Consider the following 20,396-nt stretch of genomic DNA (forward strand, 5'->3'; position numbering starts at 1 on the left):
CTTTAATTCACAATGGATCAGGTAGATTACCAGTAAAAGGAAAGTTTCAATTGCATTTCATAAGCTTGAAAGTATCCTCTTCATACAGATGCAATGATCCATGCAATCTCTCACTACCTTATACTGTTTCATCTTTTCTTCTTGTGCGGTTGATATTAATCAGATAATTATCTTTTCCCTTGTATTTGACACAATTGGATGACTGCATCCTTCAATTTCTATGTCAGTTAACTAGTTTGTTGTGTGAATAATTTCCATCGTGTCATCAGTTAAAGCATGGTGTTCTGTCAAGCCGTTGTTGCTTTCTGCTATCTACTTGTAAAATTTATATTTCTATCCATAGAGCAACATAACCAAAATAAATAAATGCAAGTTGTAGTTTAACATATTTAGCTCTGTGGATCTGAGTACTGCATGCTCCTTTCAGATGTTAGTCCATTTTTAAACGGAGATGGTTGCCACAGTGATTGTGTTATAAATCTATTCAAGATATAATCATAGAATTTTATAGCACAGAAGGATGCCATTTGACCCATCGTGCCTGTGGAAGAGCTACCCTATCAGTCTCACTCCCCCTCTCTTTACCCATATTTGTAATTTTTTCCTCTTCAAGTACCTATTTGAATTCCAATTCCCTTTTGAAAGTCGTTCTTGAATTGTTTCCCCGGCCCTTTCAGGCAGTGCATTCCAAACCGTAACAGCTATGTGAAACAATTTCTCCTCATCTTTCCTCTGGTTCTTTTGCCAATTATCTTGAATCGATGTCTCCTGGTTACCGACACACCTGCCAGTGGAAACAGTTTCTCCCTATTTACTCTTATCATTTTGTGGCAAATTACTGCCAAGATAGTGGTAGATTTGCTGTGAAACGTGCAGTATAAATCATCATAATATATTTTGACGTTTTGTATATAATGATTCAAATAATCTTTCCTTGATAGACTTTTTTAGGAGTTTCATTCCAAAGTTATTCAATATCTGCTTACTATTTGACAAGTTTATTGGGATTTAGATGTTGATTTATATTTGAGGTGCTCGCCACAATGTTACTCATGGGGCCATTTGCATCCGTTGACTTACTGAAGAGCAGAAAAATAAATAAATCTCTGCTTGTCTATGAATCTCCCATCTATTGCTATTGAAATATCTTAGAATAGTTCAAATTTCAAAATGTCTTTGACATCACGTTCAAAGCTGCAAGGCAAATTTGTTCACGTGGTGGGTAATGTGACATCATTTTGTTGCAATGTTTCCAAATTAAAAGGATAAGTATGACTTTTCTTTTAATTCCCTCCAAAGTGTTTCATGTACAGCAGGACTCAATCTCTTTGGATTACTAAAATGATTACTACCTATCCCTCTGGCCTTCCACCTGCAGAGATCCTGAAGCAGCCGTCCAGCTGCTCCACGATTGCCTTTCCTCCACCTTCAACTCCCTCATTACCCTGAAATCCAGGACCATCTCCAAACCCACCCGATCCCCCTGGTATAACAATCATCTCCGCTCCCTAAAAACCCAAACCCGGCTGCTCGAGCGCAGATGGCAGAAAACTGGCCTGACAGTTCACCGCCAACTGTGGCTCGAGCATCTCCACAGCTACCGCCGTTCTTTGACCCGCGCAAAAATGGCCTTCTACTCCAACATCATCTTGGAGGAAAAAAACAATCCCAAAGTTCTTTTTCCACCACCCACTACCTTCTCCGTGCCCCCCCCTCAGGCCTCCTCAATCTTCCCATCCAATGCCAAGTACGAGGAGGTCATAGACTTCTTTTCATCCAAAATACATAACATCCATCAGGCAGCCTTATCCACCTGACTCTTGTCACCCACCACCAGCCCCTCTCCATCCCCCTCACTCTCCCCATCATCAGCTCCTACCACGACCCCCATCCTAATTCCTTCCTCCCCATCTCTCCTTCCTCCCTCTCACCCATCATCACCTCAATGAAATCCACCACCTGCTGCCTCCCCACCAACTTGCTGGTCACCCAGCTCCCCCTCCTCTTCCCACTACTAGCTGATGTCATCAACCAGTCCCTCTCCTCTGGATCATTCCCTGTCCCCCTCAAAACTGATGTCATCACCCCTCTCCTCAAAAAATCTTCCCTAGATGCCTCAAACCCCAGCCACTACCGGCCTATTTCAAACCTGCCCTTCCTCGCAAAAATCCTAGAACGCATTGTTGCCAATCAACTCTGCGCACATCTCTCCTCCCACTCCCTCTTCGAACCCCTCCAGTCTGGTTTCCGCCCTGCCCACAATACAGAGACTGCGCTTGTGAAAATCTCAAATGACATCCTCTCTATCTGTGACCAGGGCTCCCTCTGCCTCCTTGTCCTCCTGGACCTCTCTGCCGCTTTCGACACAGTCGATCACGCCATCCTCCTCCACCTCTTTTCTCCGTCATCCACCTCAGTAGGACCGCACTTGCCTGGTTCGAGTCCTACCTCACAAACCGCCAGTAGTACAGCTGCACAAAAGGCTTGTCCTCCCATTCTCACCTGGTTACCTGTGGGGTACCCCAAGGATCCATCCTCGGCCCCCTCCTCTTTCTGATCTATATGCTTCCTCTTGGGGATGTCATCCACAGACATGGGATACACTTCCACATGTTTGCGAACGACACCCAACTCTATTTTTTCACCTCACTTTGCGACCCCAGTCTCCTGATGATCTGTCAGCCTGCCTGTCAGACCTCAGGAACTGGATGAATGTGAATTTCCTTCAGCTGAATGTTGACAAGCCATACTCTTTGGCTCTCGTCAACGTCTAAAATCACATGGTTCTCATCTCCTCCACCTACCCGACCTCCTCCTAAAAGTCTCCGAACTAGTATGCAACCTGGATGTCAGGTTCAATCCACAATTATACTTCCTTCCCCACATCCGGTCCCTCACCATCACTGCTTTCTTCCACCTCCGACGCATCGCCCATCTCCGCCAATACCTCATTCCAAAAGCTGCTGAAACCCTGGTCCATGCCTTTGTCACCTCTCGGCTGGACTATTCAAATGCCCTCCTCGCTCATCTCCCCTCCACTACCATCCATAAAATCCAGGTCATCCAAAACTTTGCCGCCCGCATTCTTACTCACAACAAAGTCCGCTCCCCGATTACCCCAGTCCTTGCCAGACTGCACTGGCTGCCTGTCCCAGAGAGAATCAACTTCAAGATCCTCACCCTGTCTTCAAATCCCTCCACTCCTCTGCACCCCTCTATCTCTCTGACCTCCTCTCTATTCAACTGTGCCCGTTGCCTTCGCTCCACTGGATCTGGCCTCCTCCTTGTCCCCCGAGTCCTCCACTTCACCATCGGCGGCCGTGCCTTCAGCCACTACGGCCTGAGGCTCTGGAACTCCCTTCCTCACTTCCTTCGCCTCGCCCCCTCTCTTCCTATTTTCAGGTCTCGGCTGAAGACCTTTTCGACCGCGCCTTTGGTCACCTTCCTCCCCTTCCCCCTGGCTCGGCCCCGGGATCCGTTATTGTGAAGCGTTCTGAGATGCCATCCGGCATGGAGGCCTCTATATATATCCAAGTTGTTGTTATTGAGTGCATTCACACCTGCTTTCTTCCAGCAGTCGTGCATAATGTGTGTGTGTCTGAATGAAAATCAAATTCTGACCTATTCATTCATTTTCGATACACAATCTGCAGCTGCACACTAATTTGTTTTCATTCTGATATTGGCAGAATTCACTTTTGGCAATTTTTTATTCTAATAATTTTTGCATTCATGTATTTTTCAATGTTGTTCAGGAGAAATATTCCCCAATTTAATCATGCACATGAAATTAAAGGAATTTGTATCAAAAATGTTCAATACAAAATTATCTTTTTCGTTTAACACATATAACTGGTTTGGGGAAATTTTAATCTCCTTTTGATTGCTGTGTTGTTGATATCTTCGAAAATATGTTCCATAGCATTGAGAGTACGGATTTAGAATCCTTTGAGTTCCTAATACCAACGTGCAGATTGGTTTTGTTGTATTTGCCTGCAGTAACAGAAAGTGGTATAACCCATATGCTTCTGTGACTAATTTTAAAGAAAAGTTTGAAATATTGAAAATTTCAGCTATCCTGATCGAGACCAATTACAGGCCATCTACAGTGCCTATCTACAGCCTGTATTGCACAGAAATCTGAAGAACCACGCTGCCTGGAATGCTCCTGCACGAATACACCAACTGGCTGGATCAATGGTGCAAGTTTACGAACAGGTATAGCTGACAATTTTCTGCATGTCATTATCTCAGGATATTTTTAAAGTTATTCTCAGCCAATTGGTAAATTTATGATATTGGTAGTAGGCCCTTATTATGGGATTGATAATCAAATGGCCGAACTAGTGACTATCCTCCTTGTGCTAATGAGCTTCGCAACGGAATCGAGTTAACCCTCTGTGACAGACTCCGCAGTCTGGTTCCTGACAGACTGGCTCATCAGCAGAACTTTGAAGAAGAGAACATGGGCAGGAATTTTTACCACTTGATTTCTGTTAGCCTTGCAAGCCAAAGCCCTAATGGGCAGGTTGGTCCTAGTTGGATAAACAGTGGGAAGCTTACCAGACAATGCTCTTAGTGGAGGTTATCTCGTTAAACACCAGCATTACTCCAAATACACTCTGGTGTACCAAGCCTTGTCTCTCACCCACCCTGTGCCTGATACTTTTGTATTAAGTAAGCAGAGTGCATCTCTCCAGGGAGCGAGTGCATAATACATTCCAGACAGGATAATTTCTGTGCGTTGGTGGTATACATACTTGAAAATCTGATTGATTTGGACACTCTTGATGATAGGTTTCTATGTGTGTCAAGCACCCAGTTGACCTGATATCCCTGCCATTGACTTTCCCATCTCTCTGTAGTTAACTTTTTTTTAGATATTGGCTAGGTGAAAGGTATTAGTTATACTATTGCCATTTCATTTTTTTCATATTGCATCTCTTCAGAATTGACTTTGTTCTTCCTGCTCATTTCATTCTGTTATGTTGTGGCCTAATAATGGTAAACCAATTTTCTATTCATCTTAGGTCCGAGCAAAGTTTACAGTGGATGATCATAGTCACTATCTCTTTACTCCCTGCATTCTTACTCAATGGGTACTTGGGTTATTTAGATATGACCTTGAAGGAGGTAAGATTTTTATCACCTGTAATATAGAATTTCATAACTGTAAATAATGTAAAAATGTTTAGGAAATAAATCTGTTTGTTGATTAACATTTTATCATTGCAACATGTTACTGTTATGTACGGAGCCCTGTAGCTCAATGGTTAGAGCATTTGCCTCGCAATCGAGTGATCTGGGTTTGATTCCCGGCAGGGCGAAATGTTGGGCAAGTTTCCTTACTCCACACGCTTCTGTTTACCTAACAGTAAGCATGAATCCAGTTGTTAGTCGATTGGTGGACCGCTTTTCTGGGGATAATAATACTTAAAAAAATAATAATTTGGTCACTCAATCCACGACTGTCTGTGGGACATTGCAGTGTGCAATTGGCTGCTGCGTTTTGCCCACAAATTTACAGTCAATTCACTTTACAGTATATTCTGTGAAGCACTTTGAGACTTATAGAAGATGTGAAAAGCACTATATCAAATGCAAGGATTATTATTTATTATTTAGTTGTGAATCAGCTCATTCATAGCTGTTATAAAAATAATAATAATCCTTGCATTTGATATAGCGCTTTCACGTCGGGAGGACGTCCCAAAGCGCTTCACAGAACACACTGTAAAGTGAATTGACTGTATATTTGTGGGCGAACGCGGCAGCCAATTGCGCACAGCAATGTCCCACAAACAGTCGTAGATTGAAAATGACCAATTTATTATTGTTTTTTGTTTTGGAGGGATTATTATTAGGCGTGTGGAGTAAGGAAACTTGCCGGGAATTGAACTCGGGTCTCTCGCTTGCAAAGCGAGTGCTCTAACCACTGAGCTACAGGACTCCACATGTTGAAAGCATAATAGCGGAAGATAATAGTAATAATTTCTATAGAATACCCAATATCGTGAAGAATTTTTAAGTCACTGAGATGAGATACTTGATAAATTAAGATATACAAATCCTGGGCCAGGTAAAATGGTAGGTTTATAAAGATCAGACTATGTGTTGCACTACTTAAAGGAGTCTTGCCTCTGTACACTTTCTTTCCAATGTTCCTGTGTCCTCTACCATATCCTGTTTCAATTTACACAGTTTTGGATATCAGATAGAATCTTAACAGGGGGCAAAAGAATAACTAGTAGCAACAGATGCCTCATGAAATTGATTCTGGTGCTTGCTGAGAACACAGCAAGATGATTTGTATTAGGTTACCAACAGACAAGGCAGTGCTTGTCCTATGGCTCAACACATGCCTCAAAAATATGTTTTGAATATTTGAATGTCTAGTACAAGGGATCATTTTATGATCATTTTCTGCACACTGATTGGGAGAGATGTCTGCCCGCAGAATAAGTGCTTTTTAAAGCTGTATCACTGAAAATCTTTGAGAACATTTTAAATATTAATGTGCAACTGTGGTCCTTTTGTGTTCTTCGTGCAAACACTGAAATGCTTTGTGGTTCATCTTGAGTCACAAGGGTCATGACATTGCACAAGACTGACAGCCCAACCATAGATCTCTCTGACGTTTTGGTGAACACTTCCGTTATGCCTCGCCTCATCTAGTTCAACTCTTAATGTTTTTCACATGTACTGAGTCCAGAAGGAGGAGAAGTGCATTCTCTCTAGCCTGTGATGCAGGCACATGTATTCCACCACTACAGATTTAATAGCAAACTGAAGATCACAACTGTTACAAATACGGCCATGCTTTTTGAGGTTTCCCACTGTTCAACCAATTTATCCAACTACCACGCTGCCTGTATACCTCAGGGAAGCTTGGATGGAATTTACGATGTGCAATGCCAGCAATACAAGACCACCTTTTTCATATAGTAGGAGCCCTGGCAGATGATTCACAGAAATTGGTAATGTGCTGCGCATTTGGCATTCATAAGGTGCAAAATATCATGCTGCATTAAGGACGTTCGACCCCCAATTATCCTTCCTCCCCCACATCTGGTCCCTCACCAGCACCGCCTTCTTCCGCCTCCGCCAATATCTCACCTCTCGGCTGGACTATTCTAACGCCCTCCTCACCGATCTCCCATCCACTACCATCCATAAAATCCAGATCATTAAAAACTCTGCCGCCCGCATTCTCACCCGCACCAAACTCCGCTCCCCGATCACCCCAGTCCTTGCCAGACTGCACTGGGTGCCTATCCCAGAGAGGATTGACTTCAAGATCCTCACCCTTGTATTCAAATCCCTCCACTCCTCTGCACCCCCCTACCTCTCTGACCTCTCTCCTCAAAACTTCCTTCGTTCCTCCGGGTCTGGCTTCCTCCTCATCCCGAGAGTCCTCCACTCCACCCTCGGCGGCCGTGCCTTCAGCCACTATACCCTGAATCTCTGGAATTCCCTTCCTCACTCCCTTCGCCTCGCTCCCTTCCTATTTTCAGGTCTCTGCTGAAGACCTTTCTCTTCGACTGTGCCTTTGGTCACCTTCCTCCCCATCCCCCTGGCTTGTCTCCGGGATCCGTTACTGTAAAGCCTCTAAGACGCCGTCCGGCGTGGAGGGCGCTATATTAATCCAAGTTGTTGTTGTTGTTGACGTATGCCATTTAATTGGCAAGAATTTCACTGAATGAAACATTGCTGATAATTTGCTTTGTAGACTGAAAATCTATTTTAGTCAGTTTTTTTATATAGCCAATTTGATGCAACCCGTGAACCCGTGTGTGAATTTCAGGCAAATCTGTGATCAGTCTTTGAAATATAGAATAACTTTATTCTCCCAATTGTAGCATTTTTCTACCTTTCAAGGTGTACTTTTTTTTGTATAGTAGTTTGCATTTGATAGCAGTAAGCATGAGTCTGGAATCTAATTGCAAAGAGGAAAACATTTCACAAAGGATTTGTATCTTGAGATGCTAATTATAAATTTTGATTCAGATTTGAAATAAAATTCTGTTTTGTTTCTTCAGCTCTAATTATTGTAACTTGAATTGCTAATGGAAAAGTTTGACACCTTCAGGTTCTTGTTGTTGCTTATTAGTTCTCACATGTTTAATTTATTTAGCTCTGCAGTGTAATTTCCATATATTTTGCAGATTACAATGTTTGGATATTTGACAAGATCAAACACCATTAAAAAACTTGTAATTTCACTTGGTGATGTATAATTGGTGCAAAGCACAGATAGTAGAACACATTTCATATAATCCCAGCCAGAGTATAAAAGTGACTGGGGAACTATTTTAATGAGACCACAAAAATTGTGGCACAAAGTCTGATATACTTTATGTATCCGAGAAGGATTGACAGTGCCATTGTTTAATAGGTACTGTGACCTGAAAAGCACTATGATTCAAAAAAAAAACTTTGAGATTTTGTTGGTCAGCAGGTGTCTGACATATATGGAAACCTATCATCATGCTTAAGAGTATCCAAACCAGACTGAGTTCCATGCATTCCAGATATACATGACAATTCCAGCGATACATTGATGGAATGGAATGCACACTCTTTCCCTGGACGGATGCATCCTGCTTACCTAATTCTGGAAAATATTAGGCACAGGTTGGCAAGAGCCAAGATTTGGGTATTCCAGATGTGCATTGGGGTAACTGCTGGAGTCTAACCAGCTAAAATCACATAGCTTCCCATAGAGAGCACTGACTGGCAAGCTTTCCTGCTGCTTGTCTAGCTAGGACCACCCTACCTGTTGGGGCTTTGGCTTGCAGGTTTGAGGAGTCTCCTCTCTGCCCCCAGAACTGGACTACCGAGACCACCACAGAAGGTGGGTTCTGAAATTCCGTTGGCAAACGTGACCTTGGAGCCAGATAGTTACTAGTTGCCCATTTGACATCCGAAGGCTCTTCAATGAAATGTGATAAAAGTTTTAAAATGCTAACATGGCATCCACCAAATCAGTACCTATACAGTATTATGATTAGATTTGTATCTATCTTTTTGGGGTTTCCTGTATATTTTTAATATATATATTTACAAACATGCTTAGGAAATTATGAAAATATGATCAATTTTATTTGGTGTACACAAGAAAAATATTGATCATAGATACTGATACAACATTTATATTATTTACTGTTCATTTCTTTGCTTATTTTTACTTAAATTTAATTTTGCCCATTTATTTTCTTTTGTTACTTGGTGGTTTTCCTTTACTTTGTATTTTTGTTGTGGTATTTTTCCTTTGTCTTCACTGTTTTTGTTTCTTCACTGTCTGTTGTTTTGCCCCTCCTTATGTGTTTGTTGTTTTTCTATCTCCATTCCTGTGAAAAATCTCTTTTGTTTATTCTTTCAAATATCCTGTTTCACCCACAAAATATACAGTCACTTTACAGTATTTTCTGTGAAACGTTTTAGACGTCTCGCAGGTGTGATGAGGCACTATATTAAATGCAAGGATTATTATTATTCTATATAATTTATAAAATCTTCATTTCTCATGTGTTTTGTGATCCCTATACTTAAGATGACCTTCATTTTGTCCGACAGATTAACTAGCTTAATTTGACCATTTAAAAATTGCTATGTCATACATTTCTATCATTTAAGATTATCTAATTTCATATTTTGTTCGAGTTTGCTACTTTGCATGCAGTTTTGAAAATGTAATTATTTCACTGATATAACGACAAAGGTTTTTTTCCCTTTCTCATTCATTCTGATGTTATGAATGTGGTACGTATCCTTTTGTATTTTTCTAAGCAAAATATACTACATGAATAAGCTTATTTTAGATTTGTTTCATCGACACCTCACACTCAAAAGATGTTTGAAAAAATTTTCCAGGCTCATCACAACACACAGTGGATCATGTTCTTGAAGTTGTTGCTTATGAAGCACATCGATTATTCCGTGACCGTATAGTGGGATCGAAGAATATAAACGCATTCGACAACATTTTAATATCAGTCATCCGAGGAGATTGGGGATCAGATGTTCTGGACAGCATGACTGGTAATTATTTTTGGGATTTTTGAAAAACGTCAGTAAAAACCAATACAATAATAGCCTGATTCTCCAACTATTTTGAAAATGAGGAATTAGGTGGATTACCAACTATTTTATAATAACCAGAAATTCTTTCTGTTTACTGTGGCACATGAAAACAAATAAGAAGTTTCTATCATGGGATTGGGATGAATAGAGTTTAACTGGCCTTTGCTTTCGATATGTATTTAGCTGCACCAACAGTACTATAGTTGTAATTTTTATGCTTCCTAATTTTGTTCATCACTCGCTTTCAATAGGTTCACGGACTGAATTTTCTGGATTTCCTCCTCTATTCTTATTCTTCCCTTATCTGCAATAGTGCACCTCACTGAGGAAAAGACTCTTTGACTGAGTGAGATGGCATATTAAAGTTTTGTCCTTTAAACCCACACTCTGTGAAAACTATTTTCCTGGACTTAAGTTTCTTCAGTTCATTGACTTGTTATTATCACTTGTTTCATTAAGAATTGAGCTTTGGTCACCCGAAGTGATGCTACAATTGATTTGAACGCATGCATTGTTATCAGACTTTTTCAGAGCAGTGGTGCTTCAACCAGTTGCGTCTACATTTTAGCAGACATGAGTATTGATCAGTGTGTTGAATTCCTTTATAGTCCAGGAAACAGAAACACTTTCAGTTTTACTTTAATCATTGCAGACATCTAAAATGCTGGAAAATTATCTTGCATGATACATCTAGGTGGTTGGCTAACATTTAAACGAATAAAGCTTAGTTTAAGTCAATTTGGGGACCTTTGGTAGGGTACACTGCTGTGCACAATTGGCTGCTGCGTTTCGCCCACAGTCAATTCACTTTACAGTATATTCTGTGAAGGTCTTTGAGAAGGCTCAAAGACACGATAAGGCATAATATCAAATGCAAGGATTATTATTATTACAAAATGGGAACACAACAGAATTGGTTCAGAGCAATTGCAAGTGGAATACTTGTGCACTTCTGGTCTTTTTTGTTTTTATTTTATAATTGCACTGAATCTTTAGAGGCCAATTAAAACTTTCGGTCAGAATTCTGTTTTTTTTAATCATTTTAATTAAACAACATTGTTTGAGTAGGAGTAGTTTACCATATCTAAACTGGAAGGCCTCCACTTCTGGAATCTGTGGCTGAAGCAAAACGTGTCAATGAATTTAAGAGGATGGATACAAATAGAGGGGAAAAGGAGGGGGTGGAGGCACATGTGGAGTATAAACACTGAAATGAACTAGTTGGGCCAACTGACTTGTTTCCATGCTGCATCATTCTATATTTGTCTTGTTTACAAATCTGACTTATTTCACTTTGCAGATTGCTTCTATGTCACTTGGGGAGCTCGGCATGAAGCTGGCTCTGCGATAGCTCCTGATCAGCCCCTACCCCCACATGGAAAGTTGCTGGGAAAATTAAGTTCAGCTGATCTGAAGGATGTTATCCAAAAGGTTGGTTTCTTAGGAACATTAGGAGCAAGAATAGACCAGCCCCTAAAACCTGTTCCACCTTTCAATTAGATCCTGGTTGATCTGTATCTTAGCTCCATTTACCCATCCTTTCTCTGTGTCCCTTGATACCCTTACGGAACAGATAATTATCATTCTCAGACTTGAAAATTCCAATTGACTGAGCATCCAGAGCCTTTTAGGAGAGAGAATCACAGATTTCCACAACACTTTCCGTGAAAAAATTCTTTCTAGTTTCACTACTAACAGGCCTAGGTCTTATTTTAAGGTTATGCCCCTCGTTCTGGATTCTCTCACTGGAGGAAATTGTTCTACCTTATCGAATCTCTTTATCATGTTAAACACCCTGATAAGATCACCGCTCAACCTTCTGAACTCAAGGGAATACAGGCCAAGTTTATGTAGCCTATCTTCGTAAATTTAACCCCTTCATTCCTGGTATCCTAGTGTAAACCTGTGATCTCGAGCTGCTATCCCCACTTAGTGAGAGGATTTACAGTATGTTATGATACTGGGGCCATGCTGTTTGGCTGAACATGGGTCCAAAAGACATCAATTTTAAGGAATCAAAACAGTCCTGAGTTAGTGGCCAATGTCAATAGGAGAAGGTGCTAAATTCGATAATATTAATGATAATCTTTCTATTTTAATATAATGTCTTATATCAAAAGGAAAGGTTATCATTCAATCCATGACTGCTCGTGGGACACTGCTTTACGCAATTGGCTGCCGCGTTTCACCCACAAAATATACTGTCAATTCACTTTATAGTATATTCTGTGAAGCGCTTTGAGATGTCTCGAAGACATAATAAGGCGCTATATCAAATGCAAGGATTGTTATTATTCAAACATATAAAGTCCCATCTGAAGAACAGCGCTTCTGACAATTCAGCCCTCCTCCAGCATTGCATCCTGATGTGGGGCTTAAACCCCAAACCTTCTGACTCAGAGAAGCAAGTGCTACCAGCTAAGGTGCAAAATCAAATGCTAGGATTATTCTTACTAATATATTGGTTTACACATTGTTTATATATGCATTGGACGTGGTTTAACAATTTTGTTTCTAGATAGATGACATTGTGACTTAGGTATTTAATAGAATATTTTGGTCATGTTGCTGTTTTATCATTTTACATTATATAATAGACACTTTTAAAGAACCCAGTGTTTCACTTTATGATCCTTTCCAACAGGGTATTGTTCAGTATGGGAGAGACAATAGGGAACTGGATATTTTACTATTCCATGAAGTTCTGGACTACATGGCCAGGGTAGACCGAGTGCTCAGCTGTCCTGGAGGCTCATTGCTTCTAGCAGGGCGTAGTGGTGTTGGTCGTCGAACTGCTATCTCTGTCATTAGTCACATGCACGGAGCCACCCTCTTTTCACCAAAGATTTCCAGAAGTTATGAGGCTAAGCAGTTCAAAAATGATCTAAAAACTGTAAGTAAAACCAGCATTTATTTGTAAATAATAAAGCCTTATTTTTCCTGTTTTAGGTTTGCTGTACTGACAAAGAAATGCGTAAATAGGCTTATCAATCCATTCAGTTCCTAAATAATGTTCTCTTTTATACTGCTGTATTATTATCCATCCTACACACAGACAGAGGTGCAAAGGTGGAAGTGCTGACAATTCAGTGTCACACTTTGTTTTGCATGCCTGGAGGGGCAGTGATGACTTTCAAAACCTTGAAAAGTTAGTGGAAGATGAGATATGTATCTGAATATCAAATGACTTTGTTCTTATTTTAGTAGTGATGATCTTGAAAATATGTTTCCAAAGTGTTTTCACGTGTCACATTGGGAGTTTATGCATGAGTCCGTCCCATTCCTCTTGACGTTTTATATTCTAGAGATAGGTCTCCTACCGGCAGACAAGGGCCTATGGTAGTTTAATCATTTATTAATATGGATGGATTGCCTGCAAAGAATGCATGTAAAACACTATTACATCTAAATATGTTTTTTTCAGCAGTCTGTCAGTTACTTTGCTTTGCAGCAACTGGCTTATTCCGCCTTGGGACGTCCTCCCGACGTGAAAGGCGCTAAACAAATGTAATCTTGTTGTTATTTCTTTACAAGTTAAGTCACCGTCTCCAGTTTTCCAGCAATGTGTTAACAGTTGGTTGTTGCAGTGTTTGTTTATCCTTCCCTGTAGGTAATGCAGCTTGCAGGCCTTGATGGACACCAGGTTGTTTTGCTTCTGGAGGATTATCAGTTTGTTCAGCCTCAATTCCTTGAGATGGCTAATAGCCTGTTGTCTTCAGGTGTGTATATATGTTGTAACTATTGCCACATTTTATTTTTGATAAAAAATCAGCAATTGGTTTCTCTCATTATGCAGAATGATACTATTGTCAGATCATATTATAATATAACTTTGTAAGTGTAGCTACTGTAACTTGTGCAGTTGTCAGTTGGATGTCGCTGATCCCTACTGCACCAGTGCTATACAGAAAGTTGTCCATCATCTCTCTTTTGAGCACTTTCAGCGGTTATCGGGGTCTCCGCTGATATCCAGAGGCGCACACTTCTAATGGAAGCATTGACAGTTCCATTAGAGTTTCTCTACTTATTCCACTCAGACCTACTTTCAGTAAATGAATCTGAGTGGCGAATCTTATCACATTCAGGTTGCAGTAAGATAAGGAAATTATTTTCATTATTCACATTTTCCAATGTTTGAATTTCATTGCATTTTTTCTAAAATCTTTCAAGGATATTTTGCGATCTATTGTGTGATTGGCATTAATAAATGCAGCACTACAACAACAACATTACATTTGTATAGCGCCTTTCACGTTGGGGGGGCGTCCCAAGGCACTGGGTAGTGTACAGCATTTCAGACCCAAGCTGGAGTCAAGGGGGGAGAAGGGAGGGGAAGGGGGTGGCCTTCACTACTATTGATATAAGGAAGGTTGTCAGGAATTTTCCCAATGAGGGGAGATTCAATAGGATGCTCTTATCCTTCTACAAGTAGTTTATTCTTGAGACATATCAACAATGGCGTGGTGAAAGCCCACTCCCTGGCATGACCTCCTAGCTTTGGAAGACCAGCTTTGACCAAGGAATAAGTGCTTTGGGTTGGGGAGGGAGAATACATTGGATGCAACAAAACTTAAGTATGAGCAATAAAGAAGTTGAAAATCTGCTTCCTAACAAGCATTGAGTGCACAAGTAAGATTGATTTAACTGAACACAATTACATTTTAGACTTGTATGTACATTATGGGTACAAAGTGGCTAATATCATGGCTCTATGCATTAGGTGAAGTTCCTGGTTTGTATACACCAGAAGAATTGGAACCAATCCTGTCACCTTTAAAAGACCAAGCCTCACAAGATGGATTCACGGGACCCATCTTTAATTACTTCTCCTTCAGTAAGAAAATAAATATCAATCATTTTTCATTTTGAATGCTACAACTGAAATTTGCATTGTTATTTGAAGTACCTTTTCATTTTCGCTTCGGATAGTTAATTCATGGAGCGTTTATATGTGTTTATTCATTTAATGAGCAATTGCTAAATGAATAAGCTATTTCACAACAGATGCAAAGTATGAAAGCAACCAGATAAATGACAATCAGCTCAGCTTCAGAAATGGCAGATTTTGCTTCACCAAACTCATAGATGTTTTTGAGGAGGTGGTATCTCAGATTGACAATGAGAAGCAATATGATGGAGTGACTTAGAGTTCCAAAACGTTTTTGACAAGAGATCATTTGAGTGACTTTTTTACCAAGTAATGTCAATTGGTGCGATGAGTGTGCATTATTAAATGCTTCTGAAGGAAAAGAGGCAGAGCGTAGTTATCAGGGGAGCCATGTTGAAGATGTTACGAGTAGTGCCTCTGGTGTTAGTACTTTGAGGCGGCCAGGATATTATGGAAAGCCTGACTGGCAAATCACTGGCACATACAGTAACAAAGAATGAAGGTTGCTCCGTATAAGAATTGCAAATAGGAGGCACACGGGCTAGAAGAGGGGGAACAATGAGTATCAGTACAGACACGATGGAGAGAGAACTTAAAAGACATTTAATAGTAATTAACTTGTCACTCACAATGTGAGGTGGCAATGAAGAAAAAAATAGGTGATGACTTTACGACCCAATCGGTTTGGTTAATTTCTCTGAAGGCAAGCTCAAACTATGCAAAACTTAGTTTGGTCGCACCTGGGCTAGCAGTAATAATAATAATAATCCTTACATTTAATATAGCGCCTTATCATGTCTTCGAGACTTCTCCAACGTTTACAGAATATACTTTAAAGTGTATTGACTGTATATTTTATGGGCGAAATATGGCAGCCAATTGTACACAGCAGTGTCCCAAAAACAGTCGTGGATTGAGTGACCAAACTATTATTATTTTTTGGGGGGAGGGATTAGTATCCACAGAAAAGTGATCCGCAAATCAACCTAACAATTAGGTTCCTACTTCCGGCTAGGTAAACAGAGGTGTGTGGAGTAAGAAAACTTGCCTAATGTTTTGCCCTGCGCAGGGCTCGAACCCGGGTCCTCTTGCTTGTGAGGAAAGTGATCTAACCAATATGCTGCAGGATTTGTAGAACTACATAGAGCTTGGGGGGGGGGGGGGAGGGGGAGTGGGGGGTGATCTAAGTTCTCACCCACCCCTGACCAAAGTGTTTATTTCCATTTTAAACTGTTCTCAAGCATAAAAAATTTTGACCTTGATTTTTGATTACGTTTAAAGGTCAATGGAAACACATGAATAAAATCCCAATACCTACTTTTAGGGTTATCCTCAATTATGAATCACAAACTTTTCCTGTTGTCTGTAATGACGCTGGTATCCGACTGACTAAATATCCCATTAGCTGTGAAATTGAAGATTCTGTGCCTCTGTTCTTCTGGTTATTTTTAGATTTTACTTGCCTAGGTACTTGTTTGATCATTTTTAAGCAGCTTACCTTTTTTAAAGAAACTGCTTTTCAAAATTTAATTCATAAAATATATTGCATATGCCAAATCTTGCAAATTGCAGAAAAAATGTAGAAAAATTAGGAAGCCATGTCTATTCCAATTATATTGAATCATATTAGAATTTTGGACTAAGTAGGGCACTTTAGTTATAAAGAATGGCACTGAAAGTGAAACTTTTTCTCGTACCGTTTTTACATTTTTACTAAGTCTTTTTACTAAGCATTTCAACATCTAAAGTATAGTACAAACTAAGCAAAACAAAATGGCATTGTGATTCAATATTGATTATGTTAAAGTTACACTAATGCACAGTTGAAGTTTGCAATTTGGGTTTGCATTAGACCATTTCCCTAATCTAATTTTATGTTTTTTTATTTTATACTTCAATCGCCAGCTGTTTTAGCCTAGTGCACTTAAAAGATTATGTAGTACTCTCGCCTATGAGACTGAAAGTTGTAGGTTAAAATCCCACTTCAGGGTTTGGAACTCATATAATCTAAGATGACACTCCAGTGCAGTGCTGAGGGCTTGCTATATTTGCTGTACTGTCCTTCGGATGAGACATTAAACTGAGGCTCCATCTGTCTGTTTGGTGGACATGAAAGATCCTATGGCACTATTGAAGAAGGAGGGAAGTTTCTCCCAGTGCCCTGGCAACAATCCCCCAAATAAAATTACTTATGGGACATTGCTGTGAGCAAATTGGTTGCTGTAGTTGTCCACAAAACACGCGGTCACTGCATTTCTAATTATAGCCTGTGAAGCGCTTTGGGACTTCCTCCAGACATAAAAGACATGATGCCAAATGTAAGTATTATTATTATCTGGACTACATCATATTGGTGAATATTGTTGATTTGTATTCTAACTTGTCTTACATTACTTGAAAGAAAACTAAAACGTTTGGTTAATTTTACAGGAATTCAGCAGAACCTGCACATTGTCCTCATAATGGATTGCACCAACCCAAATTTTACTATCAACTGTGAAAGTAACCCAGCCTTTTATAAGAGGTGTGCAGTGCAGTGGATGGAAGGCTGGTCTAAAAGCAGCATGAAAAAAGTAAGTGAATACTTTTGGATTACTGTCCTGGTTTCAAAGGGTCTTCAATTGAGGAGAAGTAAACACATTTCTATTGTATTAGAGCATAAAGCTCAGTTAGAGCACTCGCCCCGCAAGCAAGAGACCTGGATACGATTCCCAGCAGGGCAAAACCTTGGGCATGTTTCCTTACTCCACACGCCTGATAATAATCTCTCAAGAAAAAAAACAATAATAATTTGGTCATGTCAATCCACGACTGTTTGTGGGACACTGCTGTGCGCAATTGGCTGCCACGTTTCGCCCACAAATATACAGTCAATTCACTTTAGGGTATATTCTGTGAATCGTTTTGAGACATCTAGAAGACTTGAAAAGCGCTATATCAAATGCAAAGATTATTATATATTTGTTAAGTATGGAATAAAGAATAGTCATTGGCCCATCAGGCCCACTTTTTGGACAACACCTACCTTCAGCAGAGACTCACCCTTCCTTAAACTCTGGAGAAAACTTGACATCCTTTTCATTCTTCTCTTTCTAATTATATCTATGTCCTGGCACTTAACAATAGTGGCTGGGCACCCAGTGAGAAGCAATTGCAAAATTCTTGTTGGTTTTCTCACTGTATTACATTACCCGTTAGGAAGTTGGTTTGCAAAGTTAACAGGAGACAAGTGAGTAGATCACAACAACAAAAACAACTTCCATTTATATAGGGCTCTTCACATGTGGTAGCGTCCTGGAGCGCTACCCCACATTATCACAGCTCCGAGTAACATGTCGTTCCCTCCAAAATTATTTGTGAGTAAGAAAACTGATCAAATTCCTTGGAATAACCCTGCCTGAGGCACGGGTTATCAAGTCCATCACAAAGATGATTCTCTGTGATTTGGTTACATTCTTTTGCAGATAAGGGACCTCTACCACGTTATTCCTTTCCCCACCATCTTCCCCAGGAGGATTTGACAATATTGATCATTCTCCTCAATTCTTTTTTATTTCTGATTACAGAAATGGAATAAATGCAATTTTATGTGACCCCACTACCCTTACGCTCCTATTGTGTGAAACATACAATACCTGATAGATTCACACACACTTTAAAAGCAGAATACATCGGTAAATGTTAATAGCACTCCAGCCAGTGCAAATTGGATTTTGCTTCCATGAATTGAAATACCCCATCAGGCAATTGAAAAATATCTTTGATGATCACATTTACAATGTGTGCTTCACAGAAAATATGACGAGCACACATTTCTTATTTTCCTCCATTTTGAGTTAACCTTGTGTCTGATGGAGATATGATACATGGTTTAAATCAAATATGAGCCTGTAGGAATTGAATTAATTTTGGTTTATTTTTCAAGCCTCTAAATGCCAAGTACTTTCTCCAGCTGAATGTTGACAAGACTGAGGCCCTCCTGGCACCTGTCAGCTCCTCCTCACCTCAGGCGCTAACAGAATGAGCATTTACAGATGCACCCTCCACCTCATAGAGCTAATCCTGCAAAATTGCCCACCCTTGCCACTGCCTCTCCCTCTTTCCTCAGGCTTCCTAGATCCTCATTAATATATTCATCATGTCGAGGCTCGACTACGCTAACTCTCTACTCGCTGGACTTCCCAACTATTCCCTCCAGATGATTAGTCAGAACTGTGCAGCTCATTTCCTCTCCTGTACGAAGCTCTGGGAACTGATCAACCCTGCTTGCCTGGCTCCACTGGTTCCCCATCTCTCAGAGGATCAAGTTTACAATCCTCATCCTCACTTTTAAAGCACTCCATGGTCACGCTCTTCCCTACTTCTGCGACCAAGTAACACCTTCCCAAACCTGTCCACTTCCTCTGCTCGGAGGGCACTAGTCTGCCTCATGTCCCCTGCCCTGCCCGCCTCACCATTGGCAGTCGGGGCTTCAGCTTTTATGTCCCCACCCTCTGGAAATCCATCCCGGAATCCCTCTGCCTCGTCTTCTCCCCCTCTGCCTCGTCTTCTCCCTTGCCTTCTTCAAGGGAGTGTCAAGACTTTCATCTTTGATTGTGCTTTTTGATTTTGGACAGAACACTGGGAGAAACTCTCTTTTCTAGTAGTACCAAGGGATCTGTTAACGTCGACTGAACAGGCAGATGGTTCCTTGGTTTTATGTCTCATTGGAAGGGCAAATAATATACTGGGCATGTAAAGGTCCCATAAGGATCCCATAATAAGATTTATGTTTGCAAAGTTAAGGTTTTACATTTTACATTTGTTGTGGCATCTTAATGAAAATCTTAGTTAAAATTTATGGTCTTTAATGTTTGCAATATTTGATTACTACCAGTAGGTGGCACTTGACTCTCCAGGTATGTGAAATTGCTGCCTTTGAATTTGCTTGACCGCCTTTTTTTTGTAATTGACAATTTATAAGAGTTTGCCATTTTTCCCGGTGTCCTGGCGAACAATTCCCCAGATAATATTGGTCATTCACTTCAGGACTGTTTCTCGGATATTGTTACGCACAAATTTGCTGGAGTATTTGCCTGCAAAATACGCAGTCACTATAAAAATAATAATACAATTTGCATTTGTATAGCACCCTTCACGTGAGTATCATCTCAGAGCTCTGAATAATAATAACAGTCCTTATAGTTGGTATAGTGACTTATCAGATTGTGAATACGTGTCAAAACGCTTCACGTGATTTACTATGAAGTATCATCACTGTATATTTTTTAAAGTACTACATCAAATGCAAGACTTATTAATTATAATTTTAAAAATTAATAATCGTCCATGCATTTGATATAACACCTTAACATGTCATCAAAACATCTCATAGTGCTTCACAGCGTAGTGGTTAGAGACTCACAAGCGAGAGGAACCGGGCAAA

The 20,396-nt window shown here is 40.2% G+C and overlaps 1 protein-coding gene across 1 annotated transcript in view; it reads left to right on the forward strand.

Moving 5' to 3' along the window:
• Window positions 1-20,396, forward strand: part of LOC103185779 (cytoplasmic dynein 2 heavy chain 1) — a 311,776-nt gene that overhangs the window by 68,713 nt on the left and 222,667 nt on the right. Inside the window, exons 46-53 of the mRNA XM_042334736.1 lie at window positions 4,074-4,218; window positions 5,031-5,133; window positions 9,874-10,041; window positions 11,384-11,514; window positions 12,728-12,976; window positions 13,694-13,802; window positions 14,804-14,917; window positions 17,402-17,544. Coding sequence (XP_042190670.1) covers window positions 4,074-4,218; window positions 5,031-5,133; window positions 9,874-10,041; window positions 11,384-11,514; window positions 12,728-12,976; window positions 13,694-13,802; window positions 14,804-14,917; window positions 17,402-17,544 — 1,162 coding nt within the window. The remainder of the gene's footprint in view (window positions 1-4,073; window positions 4,219-5,030; window positions 5,134-9,873; window positions 10,042-11,383; window positions 11,515-12,727; window positions 12,977-13,693; window positions 13,803-14,803; window positions 14,918-17,401; window positions 17,545-20,396) is intronic.

Source organism: Callorhinchus milii, unplaced genomic scaffold, assembly GCF_018977255.1.
Source record: "Callorhinchus milii isolate IMCB2004 unplaced genomic scaffold, IMCB_Cmil_1.0 Scaffold4, whole genome shotgun sequence".
NCBI classification, from domain to species: Eukaryota; Metazoa; Chordata; class Chondrichthyes; order Chimaeriformes; family Callorhinchidae; genus Callorhinchus; species Callorhinchus milii.